The sequence below is a fragment of the Bos javanicus genome, chromosome 23, assembly GCF_032452875.1.
Source record: "Bos javanicus breed banteng chromosome 23, ARS-OSU_banteng_1.0, whole genome shotgun sequence".
In the NCBI taxonomy this organism is placed as follows: Eukaryota; Metazoa; Chordata; class Mammalia; order Artiodactyla; family Bovidae; genus Bos; species Bos javanicus.
The window spans coordinates 50,892,452-50,914,339 of record NC_083890.1 but is presented as its reverse complement, the minus strand read 5'-3'; the positions used below and the strand labels follow the sequence as shown (position 1 = coordinate 50,914,339).

Below are 21,888 nucleotides of genomic sequence, written 5' to 3'. Positions count from 1 at the left end.
GTCGTAAGAAGCACACACACTCAACAGTGGTGAAATACACATAAAATCTGCCATCTCAACCGTCTTTAAGTGCACAGCCCTAGCACATTCACACTGTTTGCCGCCACGTTCCTGCAAAACTGAGGCTCTGCCCCCATTAGACACTAACCCTGCCCCCGGCCCAGCCCGACACCCACCTGCTTCCCACCTGGGCCGCAGGGGCCTCACTGATCTGGACTCACACGCGACTCCGTTTACAACCGAGCCTGCCGTCCTCGCCGATCCCCCGCCCCGGAGGCGGCCAGGGACCCCACGCGGACACAACCCCCATCCTCCGCACCTGGCGCCCCTCTCTGCTCCCGCCACAGCGCCGAGAAGCGGGAGCCCCGGCCTGTCTGCGGGATTCATCGGAGGCTCCGGCTTAGCTCTCGAGGCCCGGCCCCCCGCCCGCACCGCTCTCCAGCCGCCGCTGGCCCTCCCTAATCTCCAGGATCCCCGAGGGCAGGGGCCCTAGCGCGTGTGGGCCGGTGTAAAAACGCACAAAGCAAACCCCAGTCCCCTCCAGCTGTCAGGCTGGCGGCCCTGAGCCCACTCCTCCGCGAGGGCGAGACGCCGGTCACCGTTAGGCTACAGGTGACACCCAGAGGAGACGCTCTGTGCCGGTGTCCCCGGGAACCGCGAGCACAGGGGCGGCGAGGGATCGCCTGGACACCCTTGGTCTCCAGCTCAGCGCCCAGATTGCCCCGCGCATGCGTGCTCGGGGCGGAAGGGGTCGAGCTCGGGGCGGAAGGGGTCGAGCTCGGGGCGGAAGGGGTCGAGCTCGGGGCGGAAGGGGTCGAGCTCGGGGCGACCGAGGGCCGGGCGCATGCGTGCTCGGGGCGGTGCGCGCTCCAGGCTGCTGGGAGACCCGGCGCGTGCGCACTCCCCGGGCAGTCATATGCACTCACCATGGCGGCAGCGCTAGGCATTCGGGCCGCGCGGCGGATGAGGCACCTCCTCTCAGCGCTGAAGCCCGGCATCCAAATCCCCCGGGCCGGACCCGCGGCCGCGTTCGGGTAATGGCGCCGCTCCCCTCCAGGGGCCCCCATATCCTCGTCCGCGCGCTCGGGGCGGCGGGAAGGGGGCAGGGGCCAGCGGCCGGGCCGGGGCCGTGAGTGGTCGCCGCCTGGCCGACCCCTTGCCCGTCAAGCCGTGACCTGGGCGCGGCCGAGGGGGCGCTGCGCTCGGCCTCGGTGGGGCGTCCGTGAGGACTGAGGCCAGGGAGGAGGCGCTCTTGAACCCCGGACCCTGGCTCCAGGGCCAGCCTGCGGTGTCCGCGCCGCGTCAGGTCATGGAGCCGCGGGCTGGACCTCGAGCTGGGACGTGCGGGAGACCCACCCGGGGGACCGGAAGATGCGGGTTCCTGGGCCCGGCTCCCCGAGGGGTGCAGGCCGTGGAGACGCCCGAGAGTCTGCCTTTCTCTCCTCTTACCACCCCCACATACCTTGAGAGTAAACAGCTCCTGGATTAACCTCTGACCCCCAGTCCCAAAGTGGGCGCCCCTGGTCCCAGGTGATGGTGGCCTGTCATGGGGCGCGCGGGGTGGTCGCTGCTCACTGCCGGCGGGTCAGTTCCGCTCTTGACGAGGAAGGTGTCTGCGCACAAGCTTGGCGGGTACCTGGCCTTCAGAGCTTCACTGTTCTTGATGGGGAAAAGTCCATTCCGAAGGCGTAAGGAGAGGTCTGACTAGCTTTATGCTTTCATATTCTGATTCATTGGGTCTTGAGTTTAGGATTTGATGTTGTTACCATTTTATATCTATTAGATTTTCAAAACTGTTTTCATACAGATGGTAAAATAATGTCAGTGTCTGCAGCCTCTGTAAATCCACTGAAAAATGCCCATCTATCCCGTTTCCTGTTTACAGAAAGGGATTGAAATGAGATTACTGTGATTGCACCAGTATCTGTTACTGTTGGTTAGTGGTTGCAAGAAGGCCTCATCCACTTAGCAATGCAGATCATTCGCCCTAAAATATCCCTGGGAAACAGGTTTCTCTGGATTTTGAACCGCCATTTTGTAAATGCAGTTGAAATTGATCTGACCAAGGAAATGGCAGCCCACTCCAGTATTCTTGCCTGGAGAATCCCATGGACGGAGAAGCCTGGTAGGCTGCAGTCCATGGGGTTGCAAAGAGTCAGGACTGAGCGGCTTCACTTTGACTTTCACTGTGATGGGCCAAACAAGCAGGGTGTTGATTAATCCTGAAACAAGAGTGCAGCTTGTGTAAGTAGATGAGAGCACTCCTGTAAGACATGGCTTCAGAACCACGGGTGCCCTGACCCACAATTGAGTTGTGTTCCAGAAGCTCCTCTGTACGTCTGCCGTCTTCCACCCCAAGCCTTTTCTACCTGCAGTTGTATGTTATGTGCAGTTACAGTATTAATAACTTAGGAAGCATAACAGCCCACCTGAAGACAGATGTTTTCCGGTTCAATCTGGGGATGCTCTGCCTGAGGGGAAGAGACGCACCTGCCCCTGCCTCTGTCCAGCAGTCAGGGTGAGTGCTGGCCTGGTGTCCAGCCCTGAAGGGGACTCCATTTGGCAGTGCGGTTACAGAAAAAGCATGTACACAATCAAGTTATATAACCTCTCTGGGCCTCACGCCTTGCGGAATTGTCCTAAGGATTTGAGACAGTGAATTTTAAAGGCCTGGGCAGTCAGTCATGCCCAGCTCTTTGCGACCCCGTGGACTGCAGCCCGCCAGGCTCCTCTGTCCTTAGGATTCCCCAGGCAAGAATACCGGAGTGGGTTGCCATTTCCTGCTCCAGGGAATCTTCCCAACCCGGGGAGCAAACCTGCGTCTCTTTCATCTCCTCCATTGGCAGGCCGATTCTTTACCTCTGTGCCACCTGGGAAGCCCCCATACTAGGTAATTAGCAGTTACAATTAATAATACAAATATGAATATCTAGATAATAATACAATGTATGAAAGATGTAAAAATAAGTCATCAAAATTCATGTTTATGCAAGCCAGTACTTTGATGTTGCTAATACTTCATTGGAAAAGGTCAGTTTTCATTCCAATCCCAAAGAAAGGCAATGCCAAAGAATGCTCAAACTACCGCACAATTGCACTCATCTCACACGCTAGTAAAGTAATGCTCAAAATTCTCCAAGCCAGGCTTCAGCAATACGTGAACCGTGAACTTCCAGATGTTCAAGCTGGTTTTAGAAAAGGCAGAGGAACCAGAGATCAAATTGCCAACATCCGCTGGATCATCGAAAAAGTAAGAGAGTTCCAGAAAAACATCTATTTCTGCTTTATTGACTATGCTAAAGCCTTTGACTGTGTGGATCACAATAAACTCTGGAAAATTCTGAAAGAGATGGGAATACCAGACCATCTAACCTGCCTATTGAGAAATTTGTATGCAGGTCAGGAAGCAACAGTTAGAACTGGACATGGAACAATAGACTGGTTCCAAATAGGAAAAGGAGTAGGTCAAAGCTGTATATTGTCACCCTGCTTATTTAACTTCTGTGCAGAGTACATCATGAGAAATGCTGGGCTGGAGGAAGCACAAGCTGGAATCAAGATTGCCAGGAGAAATATCAATAACCTCAGATATGCAGATGATACCACCCTTGTGGCAGAAAGTGAAGAGGAACTAAAGAGCCTCTTGATGAAAGTGAAAGAGGAGAGTGAAAAAGTTGGCTTAAAGCTCAACATTTAGAAAACGAAGATCATGGCATCTGGTCCCATCACTTCATGGGAAATAGATGGGGAAGCAGTGGAAACAGTGTCAGACTTTATTTTTTTGGGCTCCAAAATCACTGCAGATGGTGACTGCAGCCATGAAATTAAAAGATGCTTACTCCTTGGAAGAAAAGTTAGGACCAACCTAGATAGCATATTGAAAAGCAGAGACATTACTTTGCCAACAAAGGTCCATCTAGTCAAGGCTATGGTTTTTCCAGTGGTCATGTATGGATGTGAGAGTTGGACTGTGAAGAAGGCTGAGAGCCGAAGAATTGATGCTTTTGAACTGTGGTGTTGGAGAAGACTCTTGAGAGTCCCTTGGACTGCAAGGAGATCCAACCAGTCCATTCTGAAGGAGATCAGCCCTGGGATTTCTTTGGAAGGAATGATGCTAAAGCTGAAACTCCAGTACTTTGGCCATCTCATGTGAAGAGTTGACTCATTGGAAAAGACTGATGCTGGGAGGGATTGGGGGCAGGAGGAGAAGGGGACGACAGAGGATGAGATATGAGATGGCTGGATGGCATCACTGACTCGATGGACATGAGTCTGAGTGAACTCCGGGAGTTGGTGATGGACAGGGAGGCCTGACGTGCTGCGATTCATGGGGTTGCAAAGAGTTGGACACGACTGAGCGACTGGACTGAACTGGACGGACTGATGCAGCCTTTACGGAGAAGGCAATGGCACCCCACTCCCATGGACGGAGGAGCCTGGTAAGCTGCAGTCCATGGGGTTGCTAAGAGTCGGACACGACTGAGCAACTGAACTGAACTGAACTGAATGCTTCATTGTAGCTAACAATCCTTTTAGAAAAAAATATACAACCCATGGCTGATTCATGTCAATGTATGGCAGAAAACACTACAATATTGTAATTAGCCTCCAATTAAAATAATTTTAAAAAATAAGTAGAAAAAAATATACAAAAGGAATAGCTGAACAAACAAGGTACAGAGAATATGTTGGACTTTCAAAATGAGGATGTATCTGATGAGGTGGCTCCCGTTTTTATTTCTGAGCCGAGTGTGACATTCAGGTGCTCGCTTCGACTTTGCAAATTGCAAGCAGGGTGACTGGGGCCTGTTACCTAAACTCTTAACACTCAGCTTCCTCGCTGGTAAAATTAGGCAAAGTCTAATGTGCATCATCAGAGGACATCATGTAGTTTAATAATTAAACTGACCAGTTAGTTCTCCTGTAGTTGTCTGCCCCAAACGGTTCTCTTCTTGCCGGCCCTGTGGTCATCTCTCCCTCACTGGGGGGGTTTGCTGCTCTATTGGTCCTGCCGCCCAACCCTCGCCACTCACACACAGACTTGTCCGTCCAGCCTCCCAGAAGGAGAGACAGGACAGACATAATACATGGCTTCCCAGACTGTGTTTAAAAAGGAGGCTGAATTTTTCTCTCCTCCAAAATGAATTCAGTATAACCTTTCTTATCCTTGGTTGTCTATTGGATTCTCTTGGGGAATTTAAAAAATGCAGATACCTTGATCCCATCCCAGAGATGTTCATTTAGTGCAGCCTGGGCATCTGGAGATTTAAAGGTTTGCCAGAAGATTAAAGTTAAGCTTGGGACCCCTGCTCCCCACCCCGGGTATCATGGGGGGAGGAAGTGTCTCATATACAAGGGGGCTGAGTGGGCAGGTGTGTTAGGGTGTGGAAAGTGTGAACCTGTGTCTGCTGTGTGCACCCCAGGGTCTCCTGTCTCTGCAGCTTCTGTCAGAATATCAGTAGTTGGCAGACTGGTCTTCTCTGCCAATCCCTAGGCAACATGGGGCGCCCAGCACAAAGTAGGGGTTCCGGATGTACATGAATGGGCGAATAATACAGCAGTGTTTCAGAAAGCACGCGCCAGGGCTCTACCCCAGAGTGACCGGTGGGTCTCCCGGGGTTGTCCTGGGCCGCTGTATCTTTAACTCCTCGGGTGATTCTAATGAACACCCCTGCTTAACACCTAGGTTAGAGAAACAATAGGAGGGAGAAAGTGGGGAGGAGTAAAGCCCAGGGGAAGGAGGTTCATTTTTGTTCTTTTAAGTTTTCTAACTTTTTCTGGGGCCTGACTGCCATCCAAGAGCCCTTTGTTATGCTGGAGGGAGAATGCAACACTCATTTCAAGTGTACTGATGTGGAAAGTTATTCAATAAATATTTTCTAAAAGGAAACTTTTCTTACATTTAAGTTGATTTGCTATTGTCCAGTTTTCTGTCCTGTTTCTCCAGCCTGGAGATGGAGGCAAGGTTCTGGGAGCCTCCGATGCCCCGGGGCCCGGCTGCTGTGACAAGGGCAGGGCCCGGCAGTGAGTGACAAAGCCCCAGGCGTGCTCCCTGCCCTGACAGCCCAGCCGCACACCCATCGCCCTCTAGCCTGACCTTGGCTCCTCTGTGCCCACGCTCTTGCCGGCCTGACCTCACCTGCCTTGCTCCACGTGTGTCCCTGACTCCTGGGCCCTGAGCACACCAGTTCTAGAAGCACGCTCCCTACCCCATTTTCTCTCCAGCATTTTGCCCATCTTAGAAGTTCATCTCAAAAGCCACTTCTCCACCCTTCCCCAGCTGCCTCTCTCCAACACCCACAGGGCCTCTCATACTCTGAAGCCACCTTCAAAGTCCTCTGCCTTAGAAACCCTCCCCTGACACTGAGCGCCCATCCGCCCTTGTCTAGACCTGGTTTTATCTCTGTGTGCTTAGGCATTGGGGAATCGACGTGGATAGGGCAAAACACAGGGAAGTGAGAGGCTTTTGGCAGCGGAGACGTCGGACAGACCACGAAAGGGAAGTCATGTGAGCCGGGCCCCAGGAGGCTCCCAGGCCTGAGAGCCCGCAACCCCGGGTGGTGAAAGCCCCGGGGCTCAGAGATCGCGAGAGATGGCGGGGCCACGTCATATGTGACACCTTCCCTGTGCAGAATGCCATTACAAGACATCCTTCACGCTGCAAGGCAGGGGCCCTGGAGAACCTTGCGGGCTCAACAAGTAGCAGGAGCAGTCCCTGAGCTGAGCAAGCACCGAGTGTCTGGGGAGCAGCCTCGTTCCTGTGCTGGATAGGAGTCTGACCGCTTCTCTCCCATCACGACCCTCCCCTCCCTGAGGGTGTGCAGTTGCTGCTCTGCAGATGGCCGGGGGCAAAGGAAATGTCAATAAACTGTTGTTTCCCAAGATGACTCGGAGTAGAGTGTTAGGCGATTTTATCTGGTTCTGGAGCTGTCCAAGGAGCAGGATGTTAATAATGAGTAACAGCAGGGTCCGTGAGACTCAACCCAGCTCAAGAGTCCTGTGACATTTCTGTGGATCGTGAGCCTGTAGTTGGTCGGTCTCACTACCACCCAGGTCTGTGTGCTCTTTGACTCACTGCGCCTGGCAGCATCTGTCCTGGTGTGCCTTCATGGCCCTCCCGCGTGTCACCGGCCATCTGGGGAGCTGCTGGGAGGCTCTTAGAGCCTGAGGCGGGGCCGTGTGTGCGCTGTTCCTGGGTGCCCCGGTGCAGTGGTCCTGGAGCTTCTGGGACAGTCACCGAGGGGGTTGTCCTGCGCAGAGCCCCCAGGACGACACATGGTTAGATGGTGCAGCGTGGCGGTTTTGGGTCAAGGAAGGGGGCGGGGTGCGGGACTCTAGACACGGACCGGCTACTTAACAGTCAGTGCAGAGACATCTCAGCATCTTACAGACCGGTCTGGCCACATCCGAGCAGACAGGCATTCTTGACCAGGGCGGCTGCCTAGAGAACAGAGAGGCCAGAAGGTCAGCCCGTGGACCCCAAGACCAGCGTCACCCTTGGGATCACTGCCTGTGCAGCTGAGGGTCCGGGTGGCTCCTCTGGACCTGCCGGGGCCTCGAGGGGCTCGAGGCTCTGTGCCAGCGTCCCGCCCACCTCACCTCCCACGGCGGGGGCCCTGCCTCCAGCTGCGGGGCTGTGGGCCGGTTGATGTCAGCAGGCCTGTCAGCACTCCCGTGGGTGGGCCTGGAGCTGGTGCTGCAGTGACCCGCCCTTTCTGGGTTTGGGAAACTGAAGCGCAGAGCCGGATGACCAGGGGGCGGGGAGGGTGCTGGGGCTGGCTGGCGTGCAGGCTCAGTCGCCCTCTGGGCTCGGGGCTTCTCTCTTGCAGCTCCTCCGTGACCTCCGCCAAGGCGGCGGTGAATGGCGTCCACTTGCACTACCTGCGGACCGGAGGCGGAGAGCACGCCGTCCTGCTGCTCCCGGGGATGCTAGGTGCGCAGGTTTCCGTGGCGTGCCCGGCACGCTGTCCTCTGAGCTCGGCCCCCAGTCCCAGATGCCCAGGCTTGATACGCAGCCTTGGTGCTTTGCTGAGATGCTTTCTGTAATATTTGCCGCAATCAACTTTAGGTGGTCCAGAAAGCTACCTTTCTTGTAAAGTTTTACTTACTTCTGGCTGTGCTGAGTCTTCATTGCTGGGCTTTTCTCTAATGCAGTGAGCGATGGCTACTCTCCAGTTGGGGTGCTTGGGCTTCTCGCTGTGGCCGCTTCTCTTGTGGCAGAGCACAGGCTGGGGTTGTGGTTCACAAGCTTAGCTGCTCCACAGCATGTGGGATCTTTCCGGCTCAGGGATCGAACCTGTGTCTTCTGCATTAGCAGGTAGACTTTACCACTGAGCCACCAGGGAAGCCCTGAAGATACCTTTCTACTTTATGCAATTTTCATTCCTTTAAATACCCACTTTTCTCCATGGAAGTCCAACACTGTGTAGTTTCCTGCAGCCTGAAAGTGAAAGTTGCTCAGTCATGTCTGACTCTGTGAGACCCCATAGACTCCAGGCCAGAGTACTGGAGTGAGTAGCCTTTCCCTTCTCCAGGGGAATCTTCCCAATCCAGGGATCAAACCCAGGTTTCCCGCATCGCAGGTGGATTATTTACCAGCTGAGCCACCAGGGAAGCCCCTTCCTGCAGCCTGGGGACGACAAGTCAAGGAAGGGGAGGGAAGGCAGGCAGGGGGAGGGAGGCAGTGAGTAGGCGACCAGCTGGCCCGGTTTGCCTGGGATTGAGGGGTTCCGGGATGTGAGGCTTCTTCTGCTACAAGTGGGACTGATCTCCCTGCTGTGCGTGACTGTGTTCAGTTACTGCTAAGTCGCTTCAGTCGTGTCCGACTCTGTGCGACCCAATAGATGGCAGCCCACCAGGCTCCCCCATCCCTGGGATTCTCCAGGCAAGAACACTGGAGTGGGTTGCCATTTCCTTCTGCAATGCATGAAAGTGAAAAGTCAAAGTGAAGTCGCTCAGTCGTGTCCGACTCCTAGCAACCCCATAGACTGCAGCCCACCAGGCTCCTCCATCCATGGGATTTTCCAGGCAAGAGCACTGGAGTGGGGTGCCATTGCCTTCTCTGGTGTGTTCAGTTAAGGTAAGAGCAAAGAACAAAGCTGGGCTTTCACAGCCTTTCTGAAGGTCAGAATTAGTTTGGTGTGAACAGAGCGTGGTAAAGCTAGATGGATCACCATCGCCACCTGCAGGTAAGAAGTTTAGGTGTAGAAAGTTCAGGAGTAGAGTTTCCAGTGATCCCAGAGTATCTCAAATTTGATTTTAAGGTAAGGTTTCTGTTACTGTTTTCGGAGAAGGCAATGGCACCATTTGATCCTGCAGTGTCTTCAAAGACATTTTCTAATCATCACCAGTTTCTGAAGCAAGGTGTGGCCAGAGTTGTGAGTCCTTAGAAACCAAGTAGAGCTTAGAAATGAGATGCTGACCTGCCCCTGGACTGGGCTCCTTGGGAGTCTGGCCTTCACACCGTGTGGACCTCACCCGGCAATGCTGCCTGCCAGTCAGGTCCACCACCAGCTTGAGAACAAAGTCAGGTCCACCACCAGCTTGAGAACAAGTTCTACTTGCCAATACTCACATACTGTTGTCGTGAAACACACTGATTTATCCCCTCCGTGTCCTGCCCTCCATCATTTCCGAGTTTTAGTTTAATTTTCTGGTTTCTAGTTATGACCAGAAAATAAAATCTCCAGGGCTATTCTCGTTAGCTTTGTAAAAAACATGTGGGGTTTTAGAATTTGGCTTTGAATAATTTGGATCAAATCTCATTAATGTGTCTACAGATACTATTAAGATCTCTCTCATTTGTAACAGTCATTTTAAAAAAGAAAAAATAACCCAGAATTACGTTGTTTCAGTAGGTTTATTTCTAGGCAGTTTCGTGAGTCCTTTTTTTTTTTTTTTAAATAGGACAGTTAAACTGAAAAGATATCAAGCGTGCTGGATTATTAATGATACAGGACCAAGGGGAGAAGTGCGTCGTCCTCCGAGTAGCCGCTCGGGGGAGGTGGGAGCAGGTCTGAGCTCCCGCGGGAGAGGAGGCCCCGGGTTCTCTCTCTGCCAGTCTGCTTTGCTGGTTATAGATTTGCTGCTAATTTGACTAGAAACCAGTTACATTGTCCCCCCGTTTCTTTTTGCTGTAGTGTGTTTGAAGCAGTGACAGCATTTCTTGGAGTGTAACCGGATGACCACTTTTATTGATAGGCAGTGGAGAGACAGATTTTGGACCTCAGATTGAGAACCTGAATAAGAAGCTCTTCACAGTGGTTGCCTGGGACCCCCGAGGATACGGACACTCCCGCCCACCCGATCGGGATTTCCCAGTGGACTTCTTTGAGCGAGACGCAAAAGATGCCATTGATTTGATGAAGGTGGGTCTCGGGGAAGAATCAGGAGGAAGGAGGCTGGGCGTCTTCGTTTATTTTGTTTCTGTGTGTGGTTTCTTCAAGGCTGACTCCTGTAGACATTCAAAGGGTTCAAAGAGATACAAAGAGGAAAGTTTTTAGAGCTACTGCTCCCATGGCTTTGAGGCTCTTCTTTTCTGGGCAGTCTTATTACATATGTAAATAGACAGTTTGTATTGATGGCATCCTTCTATACCTAATGGTTTTCCAGCTTACTGTTTCATTGGAGTTTATCAGATAGATACTTCTATGTTAATAAATACAGATATCCTTCAGTTTATAATAGGCACTTGGTATCCATTCCATTGTGTGGACACACTGTGTCCTAATTCCCGTCTTCTGATGGGAGATACATTATTTCTAAGCTGCTGCTCTGTGTGTGTGTGTGTGTGTATGTGTGTGTGATTATACAGGAAGTGCAGGGAGCACTCGTGCGTGGACACTGTGGCCCTTATTCACTGCTGTAAATAGTCCTGGTGTGGCCTTTGTGGGCCTGCCCTGGTGCGTGTGTGTGAATTCCGTGCACGTTTAGGAGATGACTTGCTGCGTGATGGAAGATACAGGGTGGAGCCAGAGTATTCCCCACAGGAGTCACACCAGTTTACAGTTCGGTCGACAGATGTCTCGGACTGATACTTGTTAATTTACTTTCCCAGTCGTTCAGTTTTTAACTGCTCAGGAGCATCTCAGGTGTAACCTCTGTCCATGTACCCCATCAAGCGCATTCTTGGAGCCTGGCCGACTCACCCAAAGGTTCAGCAGCACCCCCCACCCTCACCGCTGTGTCTCCTCTGTCCCAGGCTTCCTCCTGGGGCCGGTTCTTCCCAAAGCTGCAGTAGTGACTTCACCAGATGCAGTGGCTCCAGCCCTCCAGCAGCTCTCAGGAGGCCCTCTCTGATCTGCAGACTTGCCCGCAGCGTCTTCACTCAGGCCTGTGTGGACGCACACGTTGTCACAACCAAGTGGAGCTGACTTCCGCTGTGTCCTTTTCCGGGAGATGCGCACCCTGAAGACGTAGCGCCCTCCCGACTCAGAACAGCACTGGATGCTGTATGCGCGCTTAGGCGTCTGTGACAGCGGTCTTCTCACCTCAGCAGGCCGAGAGGAGACGTTCATGTCACAGATCGTGGGCTCCGGGGTGTCTCTCTGACGACCAGCGGACACGCCACAGCTGTCTCGACCCCAGGCGTTATCCATCTCGGGTTCTCCCCACAGCTAGGAAGCTGTGTCGACCCCGGGCATTATCGATCTCAGGTTCTCTAGGAGCCCTCACCGTGCTGTTTTGCTGTGTTTGCCACAGACACTGAAGTTTAAGAAGGTCTCTTTGCTGGGGTGGAGCGACGGGGGGATAACAGCCCTCATCGCAGCCGCACGGTACCCCTCGTATGTCAGCAAGATGGTGATCTGGGGGGCCAACGCCTACGTGACTGAGCAGGACACAGAGATTTACCAGGGTAGGTCCCTCCGCCCCGCCCTGCTTAGACGTGTGTTGACAGGTCATGGAGAGATGAAGGGTTCTCAGCAAAGTCCTGCACTTTAACTAGTCTGCGTTTTAAAGTTTCCTATTTCCAGAAGTGACACTCAGGAAAATACATCAGTATTTACATTTCCTGCTGTGCTAGTGACCTTCTGGGAAGGAGGGGGGTTGACATGAAGTGTAAGTTGCAGCCTCAGGTACCCTGAGTGTGGAAGGGAACAGTGTACTCCAGTGGGAAACCTTAGTTTTGATGAAGAACTCTTGTGCTGTTCACACTTTCTAAGGTTGTCCTTCAGGCTTATCTGTGAGGACTTTTAGAGACACAGAGCAGGGGCTGCAGATGCAGCCCACCAGCCCGGCCACCGCCTGTCTGTGTCCGGCTGAGGCTCCAATATTGGCAGGCAGCCGGCACTGTGGGTGCCAGGGACCGGCTGGGGTCCCTGCCCAGGCCCTGTGCAGGCGGCTGGTTCGCCCACCAGGCCCCCGGTCAGGACATCCAGCTGCCAGCTTGGGAGCTGCCAGGCCCCCAGCAGCCGAACCTGCCCGGGGACTCCAGCCCCGCCCATGGCTGCCCCTCCTCTTCCGAACCATTTCCCCAGTTTGTCGGAGTTTAACAAAACACAAAAAACCCTCCTTGGCTGGGATCTCCTCACTGAGTGGGTGTCCACCACTTACTTTTGCTCCTCCTCCTCCTCCTCCCCCAGCCTCCTCCCTCTCCCCTCTCCTTCCCCCTCCTCCCCCTCCCCTCCCCTCCCCTCCCCTCCTCTCCCCTCCCCCTCCTCTTCCCTCCTCCCCAACCCTTTCAGGGACTGATTGAACTTTGTAGACTGAGTCTCCAATTCCCTGTTTTTGTTCATCTCCATCTCAGCATTGCTGTGTGTAGGGCTCTGCATAATTTCTTAAGCTTTTTCTTCCAATTTTCTAGTTGTTTCACTAGCTTTATAAAGATTCTGATTGTTTTGTGGTTTTTTGATTCATTTCAGTTCAGTTCAGTAGCTCAGTCATGTCTGACTCTTTGCAACCCCATGAACTGCAGCATGCCAGGCCTCCCTGTCTGTTACCAACTCCCGGAGCCCACCCAAACCCATGTCCATTGAGTCAGTGATGCCATCCAACCATCTCATCCTCTGTCATCCCCTTCTCCTCCTGCCCTCAATCTTTCCCAGCAGCAGGGTCTTTTCCAATGAGTCAGCTCTTCACATCAGGTAGCCAAAATATTGGAGCTTCAGCTTCAGCATCAGTCCTACCAATGAACACCCAGGACCGATCTCCTTTAGGATGGACTGGTTGGATCTCATTGCAGTCCAAGAGACTCTCAAGGCTCTTCTCCAACACCACAGTTCAAAAGCATCAATTCTTCAGTGCTCAGCTTTCTTCACAGTCCAACTCTCATCCATACATGACCACTGGAAAAACCAGAGCCTTGACTAGATGGTTTTTTGATTAGCAAGTAATTGCTTACCCTTAATCTGAAAACAAACAAAATAAATGGTGAGCATAAATTGAGAATGCTTTCCTTCAGAGCTGTCCACTTGCTGCCCCTGGGAACCACTGGATGGTGCCAGGTGAGGCCCAGTTTCATCCCCGGTTCAGCCGTGTCCACCCTCCCTCAGTGAATAGTCACCCTCCCTCGAGGCAGCCCTGCATTCGAGTGGTCACACCAGTCTGCTGTGTTTTCAGGGTTCCTGCCTTTTATGCGCACACACATACTCACTCATACTCGTTTTCATCAATTACTGCAGACTTCAGCGATGCAGCAGAAATTATATGTTATGAAAGAGCTCCTTGTTCATGGCAAGAGGGCCTGCAGCGGGTGTGGCCTGCTCCGTGGCCAAGGGCAGAGCCACTGGTCCCGCGCCGGCTGCCCGCTCTCCCCTCCCCGTCCCACACCGCCCGAGCTCCTCTCCTCGTCCTCCACCGCCCGCTCTCCCCTCCCCGTCCCCCACAACCGCCCGCTCTCCTCTCCCCTCCCTGTCCCCCACCACCGCCCGCTCTCCTCTCCCCTCCCGGTCCTCCACCACCCTATCTCCCCTCCTCGTCCTCCGCTGCCGCACGCGCTCCCCTCCCCGCTCCTCATCCTCCTCCTCCGCTCTCCTCTCTCCGTCCTCCTCCGCAGCCCTCTCTCCCGTCCTCATCCTCCTCCTCTCTCCGTCCTCCTCTGCAGCCCTCTCTCCCCTTCCCATTCTCCTCCTCCTCCATTCTTCCCTCGCCGCCCACTCTCCCCTCCCTGTCCCCCACCCGCGCTGCCCTCTCCCTCATCCTGCACCACACACGCTCCTCCCTCCGGACCTCCTTCCGCCTCTACTTTTCAGGCTGCTTCTCTACATCTCCCCCTCCCATCCAAAGTCTCCTCACTTCCGCCCAGAGCAGTTCAGTGTCCTCAGCCTCTGGAGTCGTCCTCAGCCTCTGAAATCCACCCCAACGCACATCTGCAGGGTAGGGGAGCAGGAGGAGAACGGCAGGCGCTCTCTGCCGGGTCACCTGCCTCAGGCAGCAGTTCGAGCAGCCCACTCACCCCGAGCATGCTGGGCCCCCAGGTGCCCGGCCCAGTCCCGGTCACCACGTGGGCCACGTGCGCCTGCCGTCCTGTCTTCAGGACGCGTCATGCAGATGGAGCTCTGTACCTGAGGGGCTCAGCGAGCACTGTGCACTGTCCTCAGGAGCAACAGACTCCACAGAGTCACTGTGTTGTAAAGAAAAATGGAAAAAGCGGGCTAAGGGATTGAATTTGCTTATCCATTCTGAAGCCATCATTTCCTTTCTGATCAGAGTCATCTGTGAGACAGCTTGTAGTTGGTAGTTACAATTTCTCCAGTGGCAGAACTTGGAGCAAATGATGTTTATGCATTTCTCAGTGTATGTAAATACAATTCAGAAAAACTCTGTTATAAGTAATCTCATTTTTACTCTGCTGACCCCAGTTAGAGAAGGAAATGGCAACCCACTCCAGTCCTCTTGCCTTGAGAATCCCAGGGACAGGGGAGCCTGGAGGGCTGCCATCTATGAGGTCGCACAGAGTTGGACACGACTGAAGTGACTTAGCAGCAGCAGACCCCAGTTAGGGGAATACCGCTTCTGTCTTACACCTTTAATGGAAGCCATTACTTTAGATCTGATTTCGTTCCCTTGGTCAGAATCTGCTGGTGCCCAAGGGCCGCCATGGAGGACAGAACACGGCGGGACCCTGACACAGCACTCAGCATTCACCGTGGGTGCAGCAGCCGGTGGGGGTGGCGGTGCTGGGCAGTGACGCGGGGGCTGGGTGGATGCAGCAGCTGGTGGGGGTGGCGGTGCTGGACAGTGACTCGGGGTCTGGGTGGATGCAGAAGCCAGTGGGAGCGACGGTGCTGGGCAGTGACGTGGGGGCTGGGTGGATGCAGAAGCCAGTGGGAGCGACGGTGCTGGGCAGTGGCGCGGGGGCTGGGGAAGGCCTGGCCGGCCGGGCAAAGCCTGGCGAGCCACATGGCGCTGGCCGCTCTGCTCTGTGGGCGACGATGGGTTTAGTCTCAGACCCATCCTTGCCCACACGTCTGTCTGTCTTCCAGGCATCCGGGATGTTTCTAAGTGGAGTGAGAAGACGAGAAAGCCTCTGGAAGCCCTCTATGGGTTCGACTACTTCGCCAGAACCTGTGAAAAGTGGGTGGATGGCATAGAGCAATTTAAGCATCTTCCAGACGGTAGGTCACACGAGCCACTTAACAGTCCCTTTGCTGGTTAGAGAGGCCGAGTGAGTTCCCCTGATGCTTGAGAATTCCTTGGGGATTGACACACTCGCCCACCATCCTTCCACACTGACGCGTGAGCAGAGGGTGATCGTGTACAAAGGCAAGTTCTTGTGCCGCACACCCTTCTGGCATCAGAGACAGACATGTGTCCAGAGTTCACGTTGCTGAGTCTCTCGTAGCATGCTGGTCTTTTCCCCTTTGTCTCCAGAAGTCTCACATGCTCTTCTAACTCCAGGATGGTCACTCAGAAACAAACAGTGGCCACACAGACGTCCCCCTTTTCACATCTAGAGGCATCAGCCAACTGCCGCCTCTCTTACCCGCCAGGAGAGGAGGGGTCTCTGTCACGACCCTCGGCCCCTGTGGAGTCAGGAAAGGAAAAGGGTATTCAGCCCTTTCCCGTCTTCAGAGCGACGTTGTGTCACTTCGGCCGTGACAGGTGTGTTCCAATAACAAGAACTGGCACCCTTGAGAGAAGCTCTGAATTAAAGTCTGTTCTTAGAGCTGTTTTCATTTGTAATCTCTCATTTTTCTAATTGCCAAAAGAATAGAGAGTAGGTGGGATCTGACCTTGAAACACATCAGTTACCAAACAGTTATGATTCAGGGCCCAGTTTTGTCTCCTCAGTAGTCATTTCCAGAATGAGTCATCTGTCAGAACTTTCATAATGAGAAGGACGTTTGGAAATGTTACTTTTTTGCTGTAAGTTTAAAACAAGTATATCCTGTTCAGACACGGTATCCACCCATAGGAACAGGGCCTTGAAATATGTTTCAGGAGGCTGGAAAGACAAGCCACAGACAGGAGTGACTGTTTCCCGAAGGACGGGGGTCCAGGGCTTGTGAGGTCTTCGTTCCCCGACCTGGGATGGAACTCCCCTGCAGTGGAGGCACGGGGTCCTGACCTCTGGACCATCAGGGAAGTCCCTGCAAAAAACTCTAAAAACTGAACAGGTAGAAAACAGCCTCATTAAAATACAGACAGACAGTGAGATCCCACTACCTCTTAGAACAGCCACACGGGAATTTTAGGGCAGTGAGAGCACTCTGTGTAGTATCATAGTGCCGTGTCTGTGTCATTCTGCGTTTGTCCAAACCCACAGCGTGAGAACCGCGGATGCAGGGTGGTGATGACGCGTCTGCTGTAACAGATGTCTGATGGGGGTGTTGGTGATGGGGAGGCGAGGAGACGGGGTGTGTGCCCATGCCTGCCTTGCAATTCTGCTGTAAACCTGAAACTCTGAAAAATGAGGTCTACTGCAAAAGAGAAAGGGAGGGAGAAAGTGTCACGGAGAATCTGGCACCGCCTGAATCATCTTACGGCAAGGCTGTCAGTAAACGACCTCTCTCCCTGCAGGGCTGGTTCCATGCATTGAGGCCCTTGTCCAGTCCTCGGGGTTGTGGCCGCTCAGCGTAGTGTACAGACGCGTCGCGGGTTTGGCGTCAGACAGGCCCGGGTGTGTGCTCTGGCTTTGCCATGTGGCTGCTGTCCGAGTGGATTCAGGGAAACAGCAGGTCGGGACGCGGAGCCCGGCCTGTGCCTTGCTGCCCAGGAATGCGGTCGTCCCTCGGGGCAGGGCCTGTGGTCTCCCCAGGGCGGGCAGGGGGCAGGCAGGGTGGAAGGCAGCTTCCGTCCTGCTGAAACTGTGGCTTCGCTGTGAGGAGCACAGACTTGGAGGGCCGGCAGGGGCCCCTGTACTTCAAGGGAGAAGCTTTTCAGATGGCCCATGTAATATGAAGACTTGCAGGTTTTTTTGTTCAACTGCTGTTTTATATGAATTATGAATCTTAATCAGCCAGGACTCCTTGTTCACTAGTAGAGCTTAAAGGAAAAAGGCCAGGAGAGACACAGAAAAGGAAACCTGCAGACTGTCGGAGCTGGAAGCACTCAGGCCATCTGATCCAGGCCAGACGCTGGCGGGGCTGGGGGCAGACCCCCACCCCAGGAGGGCCTCAGGAGAACAGTCGCGTGTCTTGCAGGGAGCATCTGTCGGGACCTGCTCCCCCTGGTCCAGTGCCCTACCTTAATCGTGCACGGCGAGAAGGACCCCCTGGTCCCACGTTTCCATGCAGACTTCTTACACAGACATGTGAGAGGGTCACGGTGAGTCCAGCTGCAGCCAGCGCTCTGCCCCAGGGCCCTGGGAGGCAAGCGGGAGGTGCTGCAGGAGGCAAAGGCTGAGGGCTGGGCTTTCAGGGTGTACCCCACCCCATTTGGGAAAGAGGGGCCCAGGTGCCCTGGGTTTTGGCAGCGGGATCAGGGGCTCCCGCCCTGGTGGCACCAACCCAAACAGCCATCTCTCCCTTGGGAGCTCTCACTGTAAAAGCACCGCCTGCCCAGCAAGTCTATAGAATCAAAACAAAGAAGCAGATCGCTGTCACTTGCCATCCACGTAAATACTTCCGTGATTAGCACTTTTGTGTGTTCCTCCTTTCCTAGTATTTTTTAACATAAATACAATCGTATTCTGTCTTCAACTTTGATTCCTGCCTTTTTCCTGCTTAAAATTATGTTGTACACTTTTCACGTTAAGCCTTAAACATATACACCTCAGAGAAGAACCTGTTGCTCAGAACCACAGGAGAGCAGGGTCTGCCCGCCGGCCCCGGGCACACTGGAGGGCCTGACGAGATGTGTCAGCAGAGCCTGGTCTTCAGCCTCATTCATGTCTGTGTGGAACAGAAGTTTATCGTTTAAATACTCAGGCTGACGTGAGAGGCAGCTTCTGCTGGTACTTATTCAGGATGAAAATTCCACGTTGAATAAACCTGATGTTTCCCTGATAACACAGTGAGGCACATTGTGAAGGAGAAAGTAAGGTCTGGCCAGGAGGTCGTGGCTCGCAATAAACTCCCAGGGAGCCCTGACCTGTTGAGAGCCTGAGTATTCACCCCAGAGATGCTGTCATTACCCGGGACATCTTTGGAATTGTATAGAATTCTTTTGAAATTGGCCTCATTCTAAGTGACCTAAGAACATCCTTCTCCTCCCCGACGTGAGCCACTTCCAGTGCCCACTGCAGGCCAGCCCGCCTGGACCGCCCCTGAGCTCGGAGTAGACTCAGACACGGTCCCTCCACTTCCTAATTGTGCTCTTTATTCCACAAGAGACTTTAACAAACAGATTTCTTGGACAGTTTATAAATGTGGGAAACATGCTTCTTATTCTGCAATAAAATATCACTAGTATAAACTTGTATAATTTCTGTTTCCAAACAGCATTTCATATTTCAGAAGGCACCTTATTTTACTACAATATCTAATTATACTTTACAGCAAAATCATGGGAAAAAATTGTCCCTATTTTACAGATGGGGTAAAATCAAGGGTGAGACACGTTAAGTCATCTTCCAAGGTTGCATAGCTAGTAAATGACAAGTCCTGGATCTTTTTTTTTTCCTCGTAATACAGTGCGTCCCTCCCCCAACACAGCTGCCTCTCATACTCTTATTTTAATATGATGATGAGAGGCCTGAATCACCTACTTTCTGACCTGGTTAAGTGTCTTCTCTCTTCAGAAATGACAAGTTTTTGCACATTGACGCTCATGATAAATGACATGTGTTCTCTTAGAGAGCCAGGTTCAATAAAAGTCTGCAAGAAAGTTTAATTTAGGAGTTCTGTTCCAGACCCATCTCCTAGCAACTGAATACATCAATATGGGAGAAAAATATTCCCTTACCGTTCAGATGTTAATGGTTTCAGTACATTCGTTTATGGAAGGTTGTTTTCTCAGAGTAGGATTCTTTGGAACAGTTGAGTCAAGAGGAAAGTGTGCTGCGATGATTGTCTGAAACTGGCCGGCATATTACGCTCGCACCCTTCCTCTGCCAGGAGAGCCCTGTAGGTTGGCCAAGAAGCTAAAAACAGTGGTTAATTTTGGACCCACAGAAGGAACGTTGATTCCTTGAGCATCAAGGTCCTCCTCCGACTGTGCTCACAGGCCTTCTGACCCCTAGGGAGCCACTTAAGTGCAGGGTGCTTCCCATGAACTTGGGGCTTCATTTCCTTGCCAGAAACAATTAAAGACACAGGCTGGCCCCTCAAAGATTTTACCTGCAAATAGATATCAGGTATGAAACAAATGCCTTTGTCTCCTAGAGCTGCTCCCAGAAACAGTCGTGTGTATTTCTGTATCCGTTTCCCAGGTGGGCCCAGTGGAGTCTGCCATCCCTCCCTGCTATCTTCTTGCGGGATGAAGGGGGGCATATGCGCACACCTGAGACGGACAGGGACTCAGGACAGAGTAGCCGCCTCTGCGGACGGGACACTGGTGTGGGCGTCAGTGGTCAGGGCCCGAGACAGCCGCGGGGAGTGCGGCGGTCGGTCAGCAGCGCCCTCGGGCCTGCTGGTGGTCTTTGCTGAGACCGAGCTCTCTACCTGGGGAGCACATACCGCACCGCGCCTGAGTGGACAGGATTCGTAGCTGGTGTCGGTGCTTCCTGCTTGGGGATCTCCACAAAGCACGGAAGAGGGCTGGCCCCCTCAAAGCAGGGCTCCACGTCAAGGTCTAGCTCGGTCCACACTGGGAGGCCCGGGGCGGCTCAGTGCCCCCTTGCCTGCCGGCATCCTCGGTAGCTGGCTCTTTCTGTCCCTTGAGGACAGAAGCCGTGAGCGTCCTGCGAGCCCCGTCCCTCTAGAGGGCCGGGGCTCGCCCTTGTCTTCTGAGCAGCACTGGCCTCGACTGGGGAAGGCCTAGGCTACTGCTGACGGCATTACTAACCTTCCCCAGGGGCTCAGAAAGATACCAACCACAGATCCTCCTCTGTCAAGCCGGTGATCTTGACAGCCTGGATACCCCCTCACCCCGCTGCCCCACATGGTCAGTTGCCAGAGACCCGGCATCACCCAGGGACAGGTCTGTTCCAAGCTTCCCCCCTGCCCGTTCACCAAGGTCCTGGAGCTCCCAGCCCCCTGCTGTGGAAAGCAGAGAAGCAGGCGATGTGGTGACTGGCATTCTGCCTGAATACAGTCCTTTTAACATCAGTGACAGTGGACAGAGCAAGTCAGGCCTGCACGTGTGTCCTGGAACCTTTGTTTAAAACTCCATGTCTGCACTGTTATAGGCAGTAATGCAGTTTAGAACTCAGAGAAGCCTGCCTTTATTAAAGAAATTGCAGACCATCCACATCTGATGAGCCCCGTTGAAAGGAAGCGCCTCCCGAGGGGGGCGGGGTGTCCTGAGGGCCGCAGATCCGGGCGGGGCCGGCACCCCCAGCCTCAGGGAGGCACTGCCCGGCCGTGTGCAGACTTACCCAGTCCTCCAGCACCCAGGGCAGCCTGGGGGCTTCAGCAGCAGGCGGCAGCGCCTTCTGACGGGTTTTCCCACTACGCAGATACTCCAGGAAGCTCCAGTCCAGTGGATTCTGGACACTTCGTATTTTTACCATCTTTCCAATCCTCTCTTAAAACCAGTCTTACTAAAATGCTTTTTCCCTTAGGTACCCACCAGGTTGCACGTCCTCCTCTCAGTCAGGTTTCCAGTCAAACCACTCCTTACCTGGTTCAGCTCCCAGTGCAGCGGAGCACGCCTTGGCTGTTGCGGCAGCCTCGGGCTCTCGCTCCCGAGTCTCTGTTCTGGGGCCACCCCTTAAGATGGACTCACCCTTTCTCCTGATGGAGGTCGCAGGGGACAGAAAACAGGGCGGTTGCCCAGTGAGGTTTCCGTGAGACGTCAGGGAGGGGGCGGGTTTTCTGACGATGCGCCACTAACCATCCGTCCGCCTTTCCCTCAGGTTACATCTGATGCCGGAAGGCAAGCACAACCTGCACTTACGCTTCGCAGACAAATTCAACAAGTTAGCGGAAGGCTTCCTCCAGTGACGTGTCCCAGGACATGTGGTCTGGTGAGGCCTGGGCCCGCGGGCCAGCCCTCTGCTCACCTGCCTGCCAGGCTCCCTGTGCCTCCCCACAGACTGCTCCTAATCCAGTACCACTGAGGACATAGCATCCTCTTTCATAGCTGCAGAGCTTGAATCTGACCTTTTCATACTGGGATTTTCTTCCATTGCTTTAAATAAATTCCTGTCGTGATTTACTTTACTTTCAGGTAAGGTTAAGCACATGTAGTGTTCACGACTGCTGCTCTTAAGGTGAGCTGAATGTACGTGCTGCCTTCTATTGGAGGGGTGCAGGCGTGCACTGGCCTCTGGAGTCATCACATTGTCCACAGAGAGGTGGGGAAGCTGAAAGCAGCCCCCGCCCAGGGCCCTGGATTCCATGTGCTTACGGGGCTGCTGGGATCACGCAAACCCGGGAAGAAGGCCAGCGTGGTGCCCTGCTGTCT

General features: G+C 53.7%; 1 protein-coding gene across 2 annotated transcripts; it reads left to right on the top strand.

Annotated features, from left to right (window-relative positions):
- The first annotated feature begins 833 nt into the window (after positions 1 to 833).
- Positions 834 to 21,644, top strand: BPHL (biphenyl hydrolase like). 2 transcript variants are annotated; one of them, XM_061398982.1, is made up of 7 exons: positions 861 to 1,034; positions 7,830 to 7,933; positions 10,201 to 10,367; positions 11,701 to 11,854; positions 15,423 to 15,554; positions 17,583 to 17,706; positions 21,338 to 21,644. In XM_061398982.1, exons 1-7 carry the CDS (start codon positions 928 to 930, stop codon positions 21,423 to 21,425), a joined length of 876 nt encoding a protein of 291 aa, XP_061254966.1. In that variant the 5' UTR covers positions 861 to 927; the 3' UTR covers positions 21,426 to 21,644. The 2 variants fall into 2 exon arrangements, with proteins under 2 accessions (XP_061254967.1, XP_061254966.1); XM_061398983.1 differs by lacking the exons at positions 17,583 to 17,706; positions 21,338 to 21,644 and adding an exon at positions 15,930 to 17,576 and having other exon boundaries at positions 834 to 1,034.
- Positions 21,645 to 21,888: the final 244 nt, after the last annotated feature.